Source organism: Microcaecilia unicolor, chromosome 1 (genome assembly GCF_901765095.1).
Source record: "Microcaecilia unicolor chromosome 1, aMicUni1.1, whole genome shotgun sequence".
In the NCBI taxonomy this organism is placed as follows: domain Eukaryota; kingdom Metazoa; phylum Chordata; class Amphibia; order Gymnophiona; family Siphonopidae; genus Microcaecilia; species Microcaecilia unicolor.
The window spans coordinates 723,423,040-723,441,256 of NC_044031.1; the positions used below are offsets into that span (position 1 = coordinate 723,423,040).

Sequence of the window (18,217 nt, forward strand, 5' to 3'; positions counted from 1 at the left end):
CACTGGAAACAGGCCTCAACTCTCTCTCTCTCACCCCACCCCCAACCATTTATTACTGCCTTTTCTCCCCTATATCCTGCATTGCCCTATCGTTTCCCTTCTCCATAGTCTGCACTACTCTGTCTCTCCTTACCCTCCATAGTCTGCACTGCTCTGTCTCTCCTCACCCCTATATCCTGCATTGCCCTGTCTCTAGATCAGTTCCTCACAATTATACTCTAACTCCTGGGTATAAGTTATGCTCTGTATTTCACTCCTCTCGCTCTTTTGGAGGAGTAGCCTAGTGGTTAGTGCGGTGGACTTTGGTCCTGGGGAACTGAGTTCAATTCCCACTGCAGCTCCTTGTGACTCTGGGCAAGTCACTTAACCCTCCATTGCCCCTGATACAAAATAAGTACCTGAATATATGTAAACCGCTTTGAATGTAGTTGCAAAAACCTCAGAAAGGCGGTATATCAAGTCCCATTTCCCTTCCCCCCCCTTTCCCTCCCTTTTGTGCTAGGCAAACAGGTTTTCTATGCTCCAATCATACTTCTCTTCCCTCTCTCTCACTCTCTTGTGGCTGGTATGTTCCCCAGTGCTCACCTAAAGATCAAATAGCACCCGAGAGATGAGCCGTACTTTCTATTTCTATTCAGCACTCACCACCTTCACTACTCCCAGTATCTAGTCCTCCTTTCCATGACAATGGCTACAGGCCAGTAGCAGCTTTACTTTGTTACTCTCTATTTTGAGGATTAGGATCAGATCTCCCTGATAATCTATCCCTCCTCTTCCCTGTGGCACTCTGTACCTTAGGGGATGGCGATGGATCAGTTCCAGTATCTTTGGGAACAGGCTTCTTTCCACTCAGTATGTACCAGGGGGCAGCTGTGTTCCACACTGCAACCCTTGTGCTTTTTCCTTAGTCCCTACAGTAAGGAGCATAGGTTCAGATGGGCTCCAGAATGGGGTAACCCACCTGCAGTAAATCAGCATGCTTCTTGTTGTGGACCCTTCTGAAGGAGGAAAACAAGGCTCCTCCCTGCACTCAGAGTTTATATTTCTCTCCACATGTCAAAGCTTCAATTCTATTGGGCCACTTTCTCAGACTATAACATATCCTATTCAGATTTGATTGGTATATTCTGGAGCATGGGCCCAGAATATTCTTCCTGTAACTACTGCATGGGGAAAGTACATTTTGCCTTGAGGAAGCCCTGTTATCACAGCCCATTTTGCTTGCCCCTGGAAGGCATGCCTTTGCAACCTTTGCCTCAAGCTAGTCCAGAGAAGGGATACGAGGCCCCAACAGTGATTTTTTTTGTAAATGTGTGGTGATTATTTCTTCAATTATGTGTTTTTTGACCCTGAATAGCTAAAGTCTTTGATAGATGTAAAGAGTTTGGACCTTCCCATATCTGGTCAGAGTGAAGAGGTTTGAGGGATTTTGGCTTGAATTGTGTATTTGTTGTTTCCTTCTGTTACTTCCTGTGGTTATATCCCTAGCTTCTGGGATTTATTTCTTTGGTTCTCCTCTTACTGTATATTTAATGTCTGTTTAACACTTTCTTCTTTCTTAAGATTATAATTCTATATTTCTTTTGGACAATATTTTGCCAACTGTATTTTTCCTTATCAAGTGTATACTTTTTTTTTTGGAGGGGGGGGGGGGGATTCAAATTAAAAAAAAAAAAAAGGAAGAAGACTGACTGGACTGTAAATGCAAATTTCACGGTCATTCTGGTTACCTAGTCCAAAACAAAACCCAGGAAAACCCAGCTGAGAAATCTCAGTATTACAGCTTCAATTATCTTTTGCTTTTGGCACAGTGACTCACAAATCACATTTTGAAAACTAACTCCTTTCTAGGCACATTCTTCAGTAGAGAAAGCAGGTTTGATTGCTTTGGTGAAAATGAAATTTCTGCCTGTGGATGAAAACTTCTCCCTTCGAGGTGAAACTCTAAGGAAAGCCATTGAGGAAGATCGAAAGCAGGGTCTAGTGCCTGTCTTTGTAAGTTTTCTCTCTTAAATTTTGGAGCTTGATGTTAATAAGATGTTGATCAGAGATCTAGAGAGGGTATACATTTTTTATGCAACCCTTATGTTTTTAGAAAGTTCAGAGAAAGACTTTTTCATGCTTAAGAACTCACATCAGGGGTGATTTTATTTTGCTGTTGTTTCTACTAAATGTCCCCAGTCAGCAGAAGATGATGTGCTTAACAGTGACGTAACTAGGACTCATAGACCCCCAGCTGTAAACATTAAGATACAAATACAATACAAAAATTCTTATTTTCTGCCTATACCAAATGGTTGTTTGTGGATTCTAGAAATCAAGAAACCAGACATCTTCTGGGATGAACATCACAAACAGCAATTTTAAGAACTAACATTACTACTACTACTACTTATCATTTCTATAGCGCTACTAGACGTACGCAGCGCTGTACACTTGAACATGAAGAGACAGTCCCTGCTCGACAGAGCTTACATTCTAATTAGGACAGACAAACAGGACAAACAAGAGATAAGGGAATATTAAAGTGAGGATGATCAAATAAGGGTTCTGAACAAGTGAATAAGGGTTAGGAGTTAAAAGCAGCATCAAAAAGGTGGGCTTTTAGCTTAGATGCCAATGTTGTAACAGTTACTGCACTGGCGATTAAGGGGATCTTTTACTAAGGTACGTTAGCATTTTTAGCTTGCACTAAATGCTAAGACGCCCATTATATTCCTATGGGCATCTCAGTGTTTAGCGCTAGCTGATTTTTAGTGTGAGTTAAAAATGTTAGCACACCTAAGTAAAAAAAAAAAAAACCCTATGTGCTTAGAGCACTTTAGTGGACTGGTCCCTAAATTTTACATAAGTATCACCATACTGGGACAGAGCAAAGGTCCATCAAGCCCATTATCCTGCTTCTAGCAGTGGCCAATTTAATTTCATTAGGAAAATGAGCAACCCTCTTTTAAAATCAAAGTATTATTAATTCAGATTTTTATATCAGTTCTAAAATGATGTGAAGGAGAACATGTTCTGTATTTGTATTTGTTACAGATGTGTTTGGTAACCTTTTATTATGTTGATTTGTACACTGCTCTGGATAAGGGTGGTATAGAAATGGTAATGAATGAAATGAAACAATTATCCTTATTTGCTTTCCTTGCAGATTTGTGCCACATTGGGTACAACTGGTGTGTGTGCCTTTGACTGCCTTGCTGAGCTAGGACCCATCTGTAAGCATTGTTACATCTTATAGTGGCAAAAACAAAGGTCTGGAAATTCTTGATGGAGTCATAAACAGAGGAAAAACAATAGCAAACCAAGCATTGTACTATTATGATAAAATAAACAATCAAATTTCCTCTTCTACGAAGGAGTGATATGTTTTATGGGGCAGCGTTTATCATCACTTTATTACTATTTCCTTATTGGGGTTTTTTTGTAATTCTTCATATTTCATGTAAAAGTTTGGGTTGTTCTGAGAAAATAATAAATTTCAAAATAAATGAGGAGCCCGATATTCAGCTGGTGGCAATCAGCATTTTGCTGTCACCTGCCAGCATTAAAAATCTGGAAATTCAAAGTCAGACCATGTCTGGGAACTGGCATTGAATTTCCAGGTTTCCAGGGCCAGTTAATGCACAGTCAGTTAAGTGCAATATTCAGTACTTAACTGGCTATAGGTTATCACATAAATATGGGACTGACTTTTATTCGGTCCTATTTATGTGGTGAACCTGGCCAGTTAACTACTGACTATCGGCACTTAACCCGCCAAGTGCTGACTCCACCCCCAGAATGCCCCCAATATCTGGTTTGGCACTATTCAGTTATTTTCGATGGCAGTAACCAGCTATGTGCTGCTGAAAATGAGCAATTAGCCCCAAACAGGTGATTTAAGCAGGCCAGAAGCTGTTTCTGGCCAGTTAAATCGCATTAAATATCAACCAGAAAGAATCTTAAAATGCAAGGGTTTTTTTTGAAATTTGGAATTTTATTGAAAATATTGAAAAATAGTAGAAATATCTATAAAAATTGCATAACAGTAATAGAAAATATGTAAAAATCATAAAAAATTATGATTGTTTAAAACACCATCAACTCCCTGAATGCCTTCAAAAACAAACATTTTTTCAATTGCTTCCTAAAAGTGAGTCAAGTATCAATTTTACGCATCTCCAATGGCAAAGAATTGCATAATCTGGGCCCTGCAATTTGAAAAGTAGTAGCTCGAAGACCTAATAAACTTACAGCTCGAAAACATGGGACCTGTAGCAAACACTGATTCTCAGACCTTAGTGAGTAAGTTGGTTTGTACATTTTCAGAGCTGATGCCAACCAAGGAGATCCCACATTATTCAATGCTTTAAAAATCAGAGTAAGAACCTTAAATTCAATTCTACACACAATCAGTAACCAATGCAATCATGCCAATGTGACTGTAATATGGTCCCTATTCGATTTTCCTGTTAATACTCACACTGTTGCATTTTGGGCCACCTGAAGCGCTCTCAGCAAATATCCAGGCAGCCCAAACCACAGCGCATTACAGTAAAAATAGAATTATCCTCTGATGTCTCCAGAAAATGCTCAGCAGTAGCTCTCTTTCTCATTCCGACAGGTGCCAGGGAAGGACTCTGGCTTCATATTGATGCTGCTTATGCAGGAACAGCCTTCCTGTGCCCCGAATTTCGATCCTTTCTGCAGGGGGTTGAGTTTGCAGACTCTTTTGCCTTCAATCCTTCCAAGTGGATGATGGTTCACTTTGACTGTACTGCCTTTTGGTGAGTAGTGAGAGACAGGAGATCTCTACATTCAGCTCAGGATGCCAAGAGTATAGCTTTCTGACGCAGCCATTTTTAATTTTTTTTTGTAATAGGGTTAAGGATAAGTACAAGCTGCAGCAGACCTTCAATGTCAACCCTCTCTACCTCAGGCATCCTAATTCAGGGGCTGCCACAGATTATATGGTAAGTGATTGTACAGATACCACAACTGTCTCCGTCTCGTCTCCTGAAACACTTGCTGTGAATGGCTACTTGTCCCCTTTCCCTGATATTTCTTGAATTTCTTGACTAAGAGGTGGAGGTATGTCCTGTGGGACTGCTTTGAGTACCTAACCACATGCATTATCCAAATGAGTTGAGGAGTAACCCTATGGTTAGTGCAGTGGCCCAAGAACCAAGGGAACTGGGTTCAATTCCCAGTACAGATCCTGGTGACTTAAGTCACTTAACCCTCTGTTGCTCCAGGTACAAAATAAGTACCTGTATATAATGTGTAAACTACTTTGATTGTAACCACAAAAAGACAATGTATTAAATCCTATCCCATTCCCCTTTCCAAAAGGGACTCACTCCCAGCTATTCAAAGCACAGTTATATCCAGTGTCAGCCCTGGCTACATGTCCCCACATTACTTTTCTTATTATTGATATTTTTATACCCTTATTTACAGCACTGGCAAATCCCACTGAGTCGAAGATTTCGCTCACTGAAGCTCTGGTTTGTGATTCGGTCCTTTGGCGTGAAAAACCTGCAGGCTCACGTCAGACATGTATGTGAGAAACATTACTGTTCACATGGATGTTTTTCTCAAAATTGATGTTGGTCTTTATCTAATGCAGACTTAATAATGTGGTAAGAATACACAAGAGAGTTTCATCTGACCCTGAATGATATCTTAGGCCATGGCTCAACTGGATTTCAGATACTGCAAGGGCCACGGACAGCAGGGCCAGGGCAGGCGTGGGCAGGTTCAAAATGTGATATTTTCTTCTTCCTATAGGAGTCAGCTCTAGGGGTACAATGGTTGCTGAGCAGTCCATATATTGAACAAACTCCTTTATAGTATTCAGGGAGGGACAATTTGTACTGTGTTTGATAACCCAATCATTTTGAAGTGTTGGCACCTATCGGCCTATGTGGACCTCTCCAGCTGCCCTCCCCTGTATCCCCTCCTCGCCCTTCTTCTGAAACTGCAGGCTGATGTTGAACCATGCTGGGTCAGTGCATGATGCCAACACCTTTTCCCTAAGCATGGGCACTGTGAATCAGCAGGTGCTTGGAGACCCCATGACAGCCTCACGTCATGTCATGCAGGTTGATGTTTCAATAGTGTTTATTTTCTCCGAATCTGCCTTTGCTAATCCAGCAGCGGAAGCAGTGGCCCGTCTCATCTCTCTGGGCAAAGTTACATATGCCCTCCAAATATCTAGCTTTCCCAACTTTGAATCTGCTCATGACAGGCTTACACCATCAGGCAGTATGGACTCTTGTAATTAGAAAGGAACCCAGTATGTAGTAGATATAATAAGATAGTTTATTACAATCTTACCAATGGTAATACAGGTAGGTTAAGCATTCACATAATGGAACCGCATATCATGGCACGTCCTCTCTCTCTAGCCTTCTGGAGTCTCCCTTCTTCTTCTCATCTCGTCCCGTCTCGTCTCGTCTCGTCTGAACTAATACTCCTCAAACTGCTGCTTATATACAATTTTTTGCCCTATTCATTTCAATGGACCCCAGCTGTCTCAACAGGGCTCCTAGTCCTTATCAGTTGATCAGAATGACTTCACATATTCCCAAACCTTCCTGTAGCCCCCCCCCTTTGGATGGTCTCATCTGGGGTGCAGCTGACCCAGCACTATCTCTAAGTAACCATAGCAACTCTTGCTTATGACGTCTTGCAGGTGCCAATCTCAGGATTGTTTATAGAGTAGATCGCCCCCACCCTTGCCAGTTCAGCACTTGCCACAGTGAAATGTAACTGTGTCAAAGGTGATCTCTGATTTTTACAAGCTAGCTCTCTTTTGTATCAGAGATGATTCTGATTTTAAGAAGCCTAGCTCTTATTATGAGCCATTGGCCTGTATTTTACTGAGAGCAAGGGCTAGCATAACTCTTCAATAGGAAACTTGTGTAGAAGGAGTTAGGGTTGCCTGTTGTGAAAGCCAAAATTATATTAAATCAAAGTGAACAGAGTGAAAAACTGACTTATCTGTTGCAGACCTCCTGGTTTATATGCCTGGCTAGAGCAGAGATTTGCAGGGATGTAGGGAGACTCCCAATTCATGCATTCGTTCAAGCCTGGAACCTGAATAGATGAAGGAACTACTTCTTGCTTTCCAAATTTGAATTTTACCATCAGTGCTTGCTCTCAAACCCCCTTTCGCGCCATAATCTTTTCTCTCACCCAGCCTGCACGATCCTATCTCTTGCCTCTTCCTAGTCTTTTCTTTCTCACCCCCACCCCTCTGGTCATAAGGGCAAATGCAGAGCTTTCAAAGGCTTTGTGCTGTCCAGTAGAGACGGTTGATGTGGCATAAAGAGCTGCTTTTTTCCTGCCACCTGGACCATCCCAGTCCCTGTGTGTGCTACAGGTCAGTGATAGGGCTTCTGCTGTAGTAGGTAAGAATACAAAGCTGTGATATTGGAGACCCCCCAGATGATGCTTCCACTCAGTGGCGTACCAAGGGGGGGGGGGCGGTCCGCCCCGGGTGCACGCCGCTGGGGGGTGCTGCGGCGCGCGCCTGCTCCGAGTTCACTAAACGGCTTTGCTGCAGCTCCCTCTGCCCCGGAACAGGTTACTTCCTGTTCCGGGGCAGAGGGAGCTGCAGCGAAGCGAAGTTTAGTGAACTTGGAGCAGGCGCGTGCCGTGGCACCCCCCCCCCCAGCGGTGTGCACCAGGAGGGGGGTGTCATTTCGCCGGAGGGGGGGGAAGGTGTAATTTAGTGGGGGGGGGGGGGGGCATCGGCGCTCCGCCCCGGGTGCCATCCAGACCAGGAACACCACTGCTCCCACTCACCTTCCTGTGCTAAGACACCCGATGTAAACTGTTTGGGGCAGATGTTATTGTCAACATGGAGATATTTAATTTATAGAAAAGTATACACTAGTGGTACTCTATGATAAATATTATTATATGGTGTTTTTCTCTCTTTGTTTTATTTATTTAATTGAAATATGACATATAGAAAGCAAGTCTAGTTCAGAACTGATCAAAGCGGTATACAGAAAACATCCGTAATAAACACACACACACAGGTGCTTATTTTCAAAGCACTTAGACTTACAATTTACGTGGAGGGGCATTTTCGATATGACGTCTCAGTGGGACTTTGGCCATTTTGCGCTAAATGTCCCAAATCTGAATAGCAAATATAGCTATTTTCAAAACGACGTCTATCTTTTTTTTTTTTAAATGGCCACATGCAATATGCTTTTGTGCTCTGTGCGTTTATCTTTTTTGTCCATTTTTGAAAAAATAAAAGTCCAAGTGAAAACCGCACAAAATCAATCTGTTGGGATGTAGGAGGAGCCAGCATTCTTAGTAGACTGGCCACACAGACATCCCAGCAGAGCAGTGGAACACCCTAGGGGGCACTGCTGTGGACTTCATATGAAAGCTCCCAGGTACACATCTCACTGTCACTCCCTATCTTGTCTGCTGAGCCCTCCAAAATCCACCCAAAACCTACCGCCCCCAACTGCACACACACCACTACAATAGCCCTTATGAATGAAGAGGGCACCTATATATATGGGTACAGTAGGTTTTTGGCAAGTGTGGGAAGGCTAACATTTTCCAGCACAATTGTAACAGGTAGAGTGGGATATGGGCCTGAGTCCTCCTCTCTCCAGTGCACTGCACCCACCACTACACTACTCCAGGGACCTGCTTGCTGCTCTAATAGAACTGGCTATAACATCTGAAGCTGTTATAGAGACTGGTATGTACTGTTTTATTCACATTTTTTTTTGGGGGGGGGGGCATGGAAGGGGGGGGTCAGTGATTGCTGGGGGAGTAAGGGGGAGGTCTTCCCTGATTCCCTCCAATGGTCATCTGGTCATTTAGGGCACCTTTGTGTGCCTTATTTGTTCAAAAAACAGGTCTAGACCAAAACGTTGAAGTTGTTGCCCTAGACGTTTTCATTTTGTTCCATTATGGCTCTAAAACGTCCAAGTGTTAGGAATGCCCTAAACTCACCCTAATGCCATCCCTAACATACCCTCTTGTGATTCGGCTGCATTGCAGACGAATTGCAGAGATAAACATTTGCAAAATAGTTTTTGAAAATAGCAATTTGGACGTTTTGAGAATACATTTGTCCAAATGCTGCTTTATGACACTTTTTGGATGTTTTTCTCTTTCGCAAATGAGCCCCATAGTAACCTATGTAACGTTGTAAGTCTATGTGCTTTGAAAATCAGCCTCCCACACATACAAAACGAGTAACAATCACATTCAGCATTCCTATGTTGTGTCTAGTGGTTATACTTTTAGAGGTAGATATTTTGCCAGCAGCGGTGTTATCCCTGGAAAATCAATGGCCATTTCTGGGTACTGGCATTGACTATCCGGGTTTATGCATTCGGCTGTGCCTTATGCAATTAAGTACAATATTCAGCACTTAACTGCATAAGTGACACTGCATAAAAATAGGTCTGACTTTTATGTGGTCTGATTTGACTGCTAAACTTAGGCAGTTAAGTGCTGAAAATCGACACTCAAACCACATACGTTGCCGACTGTGCCCCTAGACCCACAAAATAGCCAGGTTTGAGTTTAGTGGTCTGTGGTGATATATTCAATGGCACACTAACCAGTTAAGTATCACTGAATATCAGCAGAGAGCCCTGAACAAGCAAATTAACTGGCCAGGAGCTTTTTCTGGCCAGTTACTTCACTTTTGGGCTCATTTTCGAAAGAGAAGGAAATCCATCTTTCAACATAAATCGGAAGATGGGCGTCCTTCTCACAGGGTCATCCAAATCGGTATAATCGAAAGCCGATTTTGGATGTCCCTAACTGCTTTCCATCGCAGGGACGGCCAAAGTTCAAGGGGGTGTGTCAAAGGCATAGTGAAGGCGGGACTTGGGCGTGCCTAACACAAGGACATCCTCGACCCATAATCGAAAGAAACAAGGACGTCCCTGATGAACATTTGGATGACTTTACCTATTCGTGTTTTTCTTACGACCAAGGCACAAAAAGGTGCCCGAAATGACCAGATGACCACCAGAGAGAATCGGGGATGACCTCCCCTTACTCCCCCAGTGGTCACTAACCCCCTCCCACCCTCAAAAAATATCTTTCAAAATATTTTGTGCCAGTCTCTATGCCAGCCTCAGCCAACCCCCCCCCCCCACCCCAACATGCTCCCTTGAAATTTAGATGAACTGTGGAGTAAAATGTCTAAAAACAGGGTGTCAAAAATTGTAACTTGGATGTTTTTGAGAGAAACACGTCCTTCTGTCACCTTATGATGTTTTTTGGACTTTTTGTTTGTTTGTTTTGAAAAAGAGCCCCATTTCACCCACGGGATAGACTTTGGAGGTATTAATACACATGACAGAGTAATGAAATCGTGGACTTTGTTTTTCAAAGATCAATACCACTCCACAGACTTATTTGCCAAAATCCCTCCTGGGAGGTAATCAAGAGATGCTCCTGAAATCTACATATCCAAATAATATGGCTTATGTGCTTCATATATTAAATCTGGACCACTGTGTGATCTATTATTAGATATATACAGTATTACTAATGAGGTACAAAACTTTTTAAGCACATCTGAGTAATTAGTAATATTCTGTAAACTGGACAGAATGACAGAACGTTAATTAATAGAACACTTATCTTGCAATGTTCCTACTCCCTGCACAGCACCAAAGTTCAAAGAAACCTTTTACTCACAATTTCACTTTCATAGTTACTGAAGGAAACCGTACCTGCAGCAGGGCTGTTCAAGTGTATCAGACAATGTAGGCAAACCTTCAGCCATCCACCCTCCCCTATGCAAATCAATCTTATGCATATTCATTGTGGAAATCTTGAAAACCCGACTGGATTGTGGACTGTGATTGCCCACCCCTGCTTTAGGCATTTCTCCTTTTCTCGTTCTCCTCATTCAATAGTTCTGTCTTTCTTAACCTCACACTTTCTTTTTCATACAAAAACCCTGCCATCTACTGGCAGAAACTGGTAGTTTCTTTCAATGGATATCTCCATAGAGTCAAGAGAGGAACACATTATTTTCTCTCTGACCTCTCCATTTCTCCATAAATTTCTTTATTGGGAACCCTCACTCCACTTTCTGGGCTACACACTCCCTACAAAAACAAATTAAAATAGAAAAGTGCACCTGTTGGTGCAATCTCCACTCCAACCTGTCCTCGGGAACACCTTCTCTAAATGTGGGTGAAAGTACGTTTTGTGGACTTTCCTGCACACTAGGTGAGCAATTTTCAAACAGCTAATATCCATGGCTGTGAAAATTGCCCTATTAGGGGTCCTTTTACTAGAGCTTTGAACACGCTAAATGCTAAGAAGCCCTTTTTATACCTGCGGGCACCTTAGCATTTAGCGTGCGCTAAGCTTTAGGAAAAGGGTCCCTTAAATCTTATTCATTAGTTACCTTTTTTCACTTGCATGCCTGATTTAAAAATATTTGTGTTTCTGGTTTTGTATGTCTTATATTCATTTTGTCTAATTGCAAAATAATTGGTAAGACGTTATGGCTTGTTTAATTGCAGGGTACTGAAATGGCTAAGTACTTTGAATCTTTGGTAAGAAGCAATCCGCTCTTTGAAATTCCCGCCAAGAGATACCTGGGGCTGGTTGTCTTTCGCTTGAAGGTAAATAGATAATCTTTGATTTTTGAACTGAGTTTGTACTAAGGAGATCTGAACCTCTAACCAGAATTCCCATTGCATAAGTGAGTAAGAAAAAAATATTGCAGGTTAGGAAATCCTAATGCACTCTTGACAGATTTCTGTTGCTTGAGAGTCCCTGGGGCAGGGATGCAGGAGTTCAGGCCTTAAATGCCGCAAACAAATCATTTCAGGATATCCCTAATGAATATGCAGCTATCTAGTAACTACCTCACAGTGATTAGAAAATTTCAAAACCTTCTTTATTGAAAACTTTCCATTACAAAGTAAAATAAAACCTATTGCCCTACAAATAGGTTCCTACGACTCCGGAACTATAGAAACATCTAATATTACTCTTTAATCTTCCATATGCAGTATATATCCATACAATCATGATCTATTTTAATTTCTTCAAAACGTTCACAAATAATTGTCCATCATTACTCAAACACTTTCACGATAAAGCCCACTTATCTCAGACGCTTTACTACTACGCTTTCAGTTCCAAAGATTGCAGTCCCACTTATATCTTAAGCAATAGCTTTATCCTTCCAGTGCAAAATTCTTCCTATGTTTTTTTTTGTTACATTTGTACCCCGCGCTTTCCCACTCATGGCAGGCTCAATGCGGCTTACATGGGGCAATGGAGGGTTAAGTGACTTGCCCAGAGTCACAAGGAGCTGCTTGTGCCTGAAGTGAACTCAGTTCCCCAGGACCAAAGTCCACCACCCTAACCACTAGGCCACTCCTCCATATCACCATTCTCTCACAATTATCCATCTCTCATGGTCACGGCATTATAGTCCACTTCTTTTTAACAGCGTCAAACCCTACACAGGTCTGTGTTTTGCCAATTGCGTCTTCAGGGGTTTTGACTTATACCCTTAAACCACCTTCTTAGCTGCACACCCAGGATGGACCTCCAATGGATTCAGGAACAATGGTGCCTCTGCAGTCTAAGACGCTGTGCATGCTCATAACCCGTGTTTTACTCCATATTTACATACCTAGAAATAAGTCATAAACAAAGGTTATGCGCATGTAGGGCGATAGTAAGAATTGGTAAGAATGAAGTGGAGTGATGGGTTAATATTATTTTGATGTTAGAAAAGGTTTTATTTTAGTTTGTAATGGAAAGTTTTCAATAAAGAAGGCTTTGAAATTTTCTAATCAATGTGTGGTAATTACTAGATAGGTGATATTTGATATTGTAACTAGAGTGGAAGAGGCATACTCAAATAGTGATTTGTATTAATGAATATGCAGGAGATAAATGTGCAGGGATTCTACCTCCATTGTAAATAAATCTATCTTATGCATATTCATTAGGGATATCCTGAAAACCTGACCTGTTTGCAGCACTCAAGGCCTAAACTCCTGCATCTCTGCCTTAGGAGCATAGGAGCCAATATTTTAAGATGACTGAGGGTGTCCAACATAATGCAAATTACTCCTCCCAGGACACAATAAGTACATAAGTAGTGCCATACTGGGAAAGACCAAAGGTCCATCTAGCCCAGCATCCTGTCACCGACAGTGGCCAATCCAGGTCAAGGGCACCTGGCACGCTCCCCAAACGTAAAAACATTCCAGACAAGTTATACCTAAAAATGAGGAATTTTTCCAGTCCATTTAATAGCGGTCTATGGACTTGTCCTTTAGGAATCTATCTAACCCCTTTTTAAACTCCGTCAAGCTAACCGCCCGTACCACGTTCTCCGGCAATGAATTCCAGAGTCTAATTACACGTTGGGTGAAGAAAAATTTTCTCCGATTCGTTTTAAATTTACCACACTGTAGCTTCAACTCATGCCCTCTAGTCCTAGTATTTTTGGATAGCGTGAACAGTCGCTTCACATCCACCCGATCCATTCCACTCATTATTTTATACACTTCTATCATATCTCCCCTCAGCCGTCTCTTCTCCAAGCTGAAAAGCCCTAGCCTTCTCAGCCTCTCTTCATAGGAAAGTCGTCCCATCCCCACTATCATTTTCGTCGCCCTTCGCTGTACCTTTTCCAATTCTACTATATCTTTTTTGAGATACGGAGACCAGTACTGAACACAATACTCCAGGTGCGGTCGCACCATGGAGCGATACAACGGCATTATAACATCCGCACACCTGGACTCCATACCCTTCCTAATAACACCCAACATTCTATTCGCTTTCCTAGCCGCAGCAGCACACTGAGCAGAAGGTTTCAGCGTATCATCGACGACGACACCCAGATCCCTTTCTTGATCCGTAACTCCTAACGCGGAACCTTGCAAGACGTAGCTATAATTCGGGTTCCTCTTACCCACATGCATCACTTTGCACTTGTCAACATTGAACTTCATCTGCCACTTGCACGCCCATTCTCCCAGTCTCGCAAGGTCCTCCTGTAATCGTTCACATTCCTCCTGCGACTTGACGACCCTGAATAATTTTGTGTCATCGGCGAATTTAATTACCTCACTAGTTATTCCCATCTCTAGGTCATTTATAAATACATTAAAAAGCAACGGACCCAGCACAGACCCCTGCGGGACCCCACTAACTACCCTCCTCCACTGAGAATACTGGCCACGCAATCCTACTCTCTGCTTCCTATCTTTCAACCAGTTCTTAATCCATAATAATACCCTACCTCCGATTCCATGACTCTGCAATTTCTTCAGGAGTCTTTCGTGCGGCACTTTGTCAAACGCCTTCTGAAAATCCAGATATACAATATCAACCGGCTCCCCATTGTCCACATGTTTGCTTACCCCCTCAAAAAAATGCATTAGATTGGTGAGGCAAGACTTCCCTTCGCTAAATCCGTGCTGACTTTGTCTCATCAGTCCATGTTTTTGTATATGCTCTGCAATTTTATTCTTAATAATAGCCTCCACCATCTTGCCCGGCACCGACGTCAGACTCACCGGTCTATAATTTCCCGGATCTCCTCTGGAACCTTTCTTAAAAATCGGAGTAACATTGGCTACCCTCCAGTCTTCCGGTATTACACTCGATTTTAGGGACAGATTGCATATTTCTAACAGTAGCTCCGCAAGTTCATTTTTTAGTTCTATTAATACTCTGGGATGAATACCATCAGGTCCCGGTGATTTACAACTCTTCAGCTTGCTGAACTGACCCATTACATCCTCCAAGGTTACAGAGAATTTGTTTAGTTTCTCCGACTCCCCCGCTTCAAATATTCTTTCCGGCACCGGTGTCCCCCCCAAATCCTCCTCGGTGAAGGAGCTTGCTCAATATTTGGGGGTGCTCTGCACCCACTGGCATTACAGAGGTGACTCCTATGCTGGTGGTGGTGGGGTAGAGAGGAAGCCCAGAGCACATCAGCCAGAATGGTGTCCATCTGGGACTAAAGAGCAGGGAAGACAGGGACTAGGCAAAGCTGGCTTAACCATCAGGTAAACTAAGCAGTTACCTGGGGTTGGCAGCATCTGAACAGCAGCCACAGTCAAAGCAAATAAATATAGCCAGGGAGGGTGGGTAATTTACTCAGGTAAATTACTTTTGAAAATTACTCTCATTATGCATGTGTGCTCAAAACAGTTTGATATTTAAATATCCATCTACTCAGTTTTATAGGATTGTTCTGGAATGAGCAAATGTCTGGATAATCATAATTGTTGAGTTTAATAATGAAAAATCTTGGAAGAGGCACTTAGGGGCATAAAAGATAGTTTAGGAGTAGGGGTGCAAGGCTAAAAGTTCACCTAGGGTGTCTAGTACTGTAGCACCAGCAGGAATGGCCCTATCTGAACAATCAAATCCTGGCCCACTGCAGATCTCTCCAGGATGCAGCAGCTGTTGGTCCCATGATGCTCTTGCACGCCCACCACAACTCTACAAAAGACAATGATGTCAATAGGAAATTCTACTGACAAGAATGGTGGCTAAGGGAGCTGTAAGAGATCCCCCTCCCCAAGTTCAAGGCCTAGAGCACTTACCCCAATTCCTTCTTCCCATCCAACGATGGTCTGGTCTTGGTGATGGTGCTAATTTCAGATAAGCTTCAAGCATGAAACAAGTCAACTTATTTTTTTCTCTGTTTTTTTTTGTAATTTATGAAAACAGGGTCCCAACTCTTTGACTGAAGAGGTTCTAAAAGAACTCACAAAATCTGGCAGGATGTTCCTCATTCCAGCAATGGTCCATGATAAATTCATCATTCGCTTCACTGTGACCTCCCAGTTCACAACTAGAGATGATATACTGCGTGACTGGAACATCATTCTACACACTGCCACCATCATCATTAGCCAGCACTACATGCCCATCCCTGGTACTGTTTCTCATGCACACAAATCCAAAATTATAGCAATTAACGGTACTCGGAAACTCCACACAGAGGTAGGCGAGGACAAGATGTCCACCGGAAAGATAACAGAGCAGCCTAGACAGGAAGTACTTAGTCCCAAGGATTGGGCTTCACAAAGCACGGGATATGAAGTGGATCCATTTGATGACAGTTTTCCAGAAGAGGTCAGCAAACATAAGCCATCTTCTTTCATATACAGGTACTTATCTGTTGAAAAGATCAAAAAGACAGGCCGCTCTCTCAGCTGCAACAGTGTGCCAGTGAACGGCCTCAAGGAGCTAACCATCCCAAAGTTAGCAACTAATGATGACTTTGGTGAGAATGAGTCTCAGGGTAATGAAAATATAATTTCCAAACTTCCCGAAAAGGTAATGATACTTGAAAAAAATGCCTTCAGAAAATTAATTAAGTTCTACAGTGTTCCTAGCTTTCCGGAATGCAGCATTCAGTGTGGTCTCCAGCTGCCCTGCTGTCCTTTACAAGCCATTGTTTAATTTGTTTAACAGAATAGTTCTAAATAATGGAGGTAGCTTTCACGGGGAGGCAGTGTCAAAATTCAACCAGACTTTATTCTTACAAAATTGTTGTTTTGAAATGATTCACATGTGTTTCAGTAAACAAATATTTATATTTTCTCTACACTATTTATAAAAAAAAATCTTTTTCCAAATGTTACCTATCTGTTTTGAATAAAATGGTGTAAATGCCATGTTTGGCCACTTAGATACCTAGAAATAAGGGTCAACAAACAAGTTGCATCTGATTCCTTTTTACAAGACTAACGTCAATCTGCTTGAACTAGCTTTTGAGAGCTGTGCAGGTTCAGAACAGACTCCAATCTTTTTACTTTACAAGTTTTTACAGTCACCACCCCAGCCCCACTTGAACAATCTTTGCTTGGCTTAGATCTACTGGTATGCTTAAACTTAGCCTTAGTTCATTTTGCATTGCTCTCATAAAGTGGGTTTAATGTTGGAAGTTAGTCCCAGAAGCTGTAAGTGAGGTCAGCGGAAAGATGTCACTGCAGCTTATTTGTTGACCTGTATTTTGATATGTTGATCTGTTTCTCCTCAGCTTGCAAAATTTTGCACTTCAGCTTACCACACAGTTCTGTGGGATCCAGCCTGCCTCAAGTATCAGTCTCCTGCTGGTGATGTGATGCTATGTCAGGGTGTAAGCACCAAGAATCAGAAATAAAATTTTCAAAGCACTCTTGGGGATCCTCTTGAATTTTTTAGTCACAAAAGCTAATGATATCTATCTAGGACCTCTGTTTCTAGGTTTCAATTAATTAGCAATGATAAAACACCCCCATGCAAAAATAAGGTGTTTATTGAGTACACACTGAAAAATATCACTTTCCTAGTACAGAACTTCTCAAACCTGTCCTGAGAACCCACTACTAATCGGATTTACAGGATCCACAGTGAATATGCCTTAGAAAAATATGCAAATACCAGAGACCAGTATTTATCTCATGCATATTCATTATGCCATTCTGAAACCCTAAGTGGTTGAGGGTCCCCAGGACAGGTTTAGGAAGCCCTCTCCTAGTATTCTCTTGCTTATATCCCTCCCCCACCCCCGCCCAAACCTTGCATCCTCCATTGCATTTTTGTGCCTGCTCTGTGTCATGGGCTTCTCAGTTGCAAACATTTTTAGTAGCTCATGGACCTCCATTCTCCTTCTCTGCTGGCATAATGCAATCGTTAAAAACTGAAAATGCATTTTTAAATTTTCTACCTTTGTTGCCTGGGAATTTTGATTTACTTATTTGCTTGGTGCTTGTGCTAGTCTTCATTTGAGTTTTTTCCAGGGTCATGTTTTCATTTCTTATTTCTGCTCCTGATTTTCCTTCCTCTCTATATATGTCTTTGACATTAATCATTACCTTTCATCTTTTTTCTCCATTTTTCTTTTCTCTGCATCTCTACTATCCAGTTCTCAGTCTCTCTCCTTATACTTCTCATCTATCCATGGGTTTTCATTTTTCACTGTCACCCCCTCCTCATCAATCACTTATCTTCATCCCTCATCAACCTTAGCTCCTTATCAGTCACTTAACCCCTCTTGGCGTGCAACCTCTTTCTTCTCACCTCTCTTTCTCCGCTCTGACCTCCTTCTCACCCCTCCTTCCTTAACGCTTCACCTTCTCACTCCTCCCTCCAGACGCTCTGACCATCTTCTCACCCCTTCCCTCCTTACTTTCCACTCTCACCCTCTCACTTCACTCTTCCTCTCTTCACTCCCTCC

The 18,217-nt window shown here is 42.2% G+C and overlaps 1 protein-coding gene across 1 annotated transcript in view; it reads left to right on the plus strand.

The window, feature by feature from the left end:
* The window catches only part of HDC (histidine decarboxylase), a 42,809-nt gene extending 25,670 nt beyond the window's left edge, over positions 1-17,139 (plus strand). The window contains exons 6-12 of the mRNA XM_030190422.1: positions 1,852-1,995; positions 3,152-3,218; positions 4,607-4,769; positions 4,865-4,955; positions 5,443-5,541; positions 11,526-11,627; positions 15,721-17,139. Of these exons, the coding sequence (XP_030046282.1) occupies positions 1,852-1,995; positions 3,152-3,218; positions 4,607-4,769; positions 4,865-4,955; positions 5,443-5,541; positions 11,526-11,627; positions 15,721-16,458 (1,404 nt within the window). The 3' untranslated portion in view covers positions 16,459-17,139. The remainder of the gene's footprint in view (positions 1-1,851; positions 1,996-3,151; positions 3,219-4,606; positions 4,770-4,864; positions 4,956-5,442; positions 5,542-11,525; positions 11,628-15,720) is intronic.
* Positions 17,140-18,217: the final 1,078 nt, after the last annotated feature.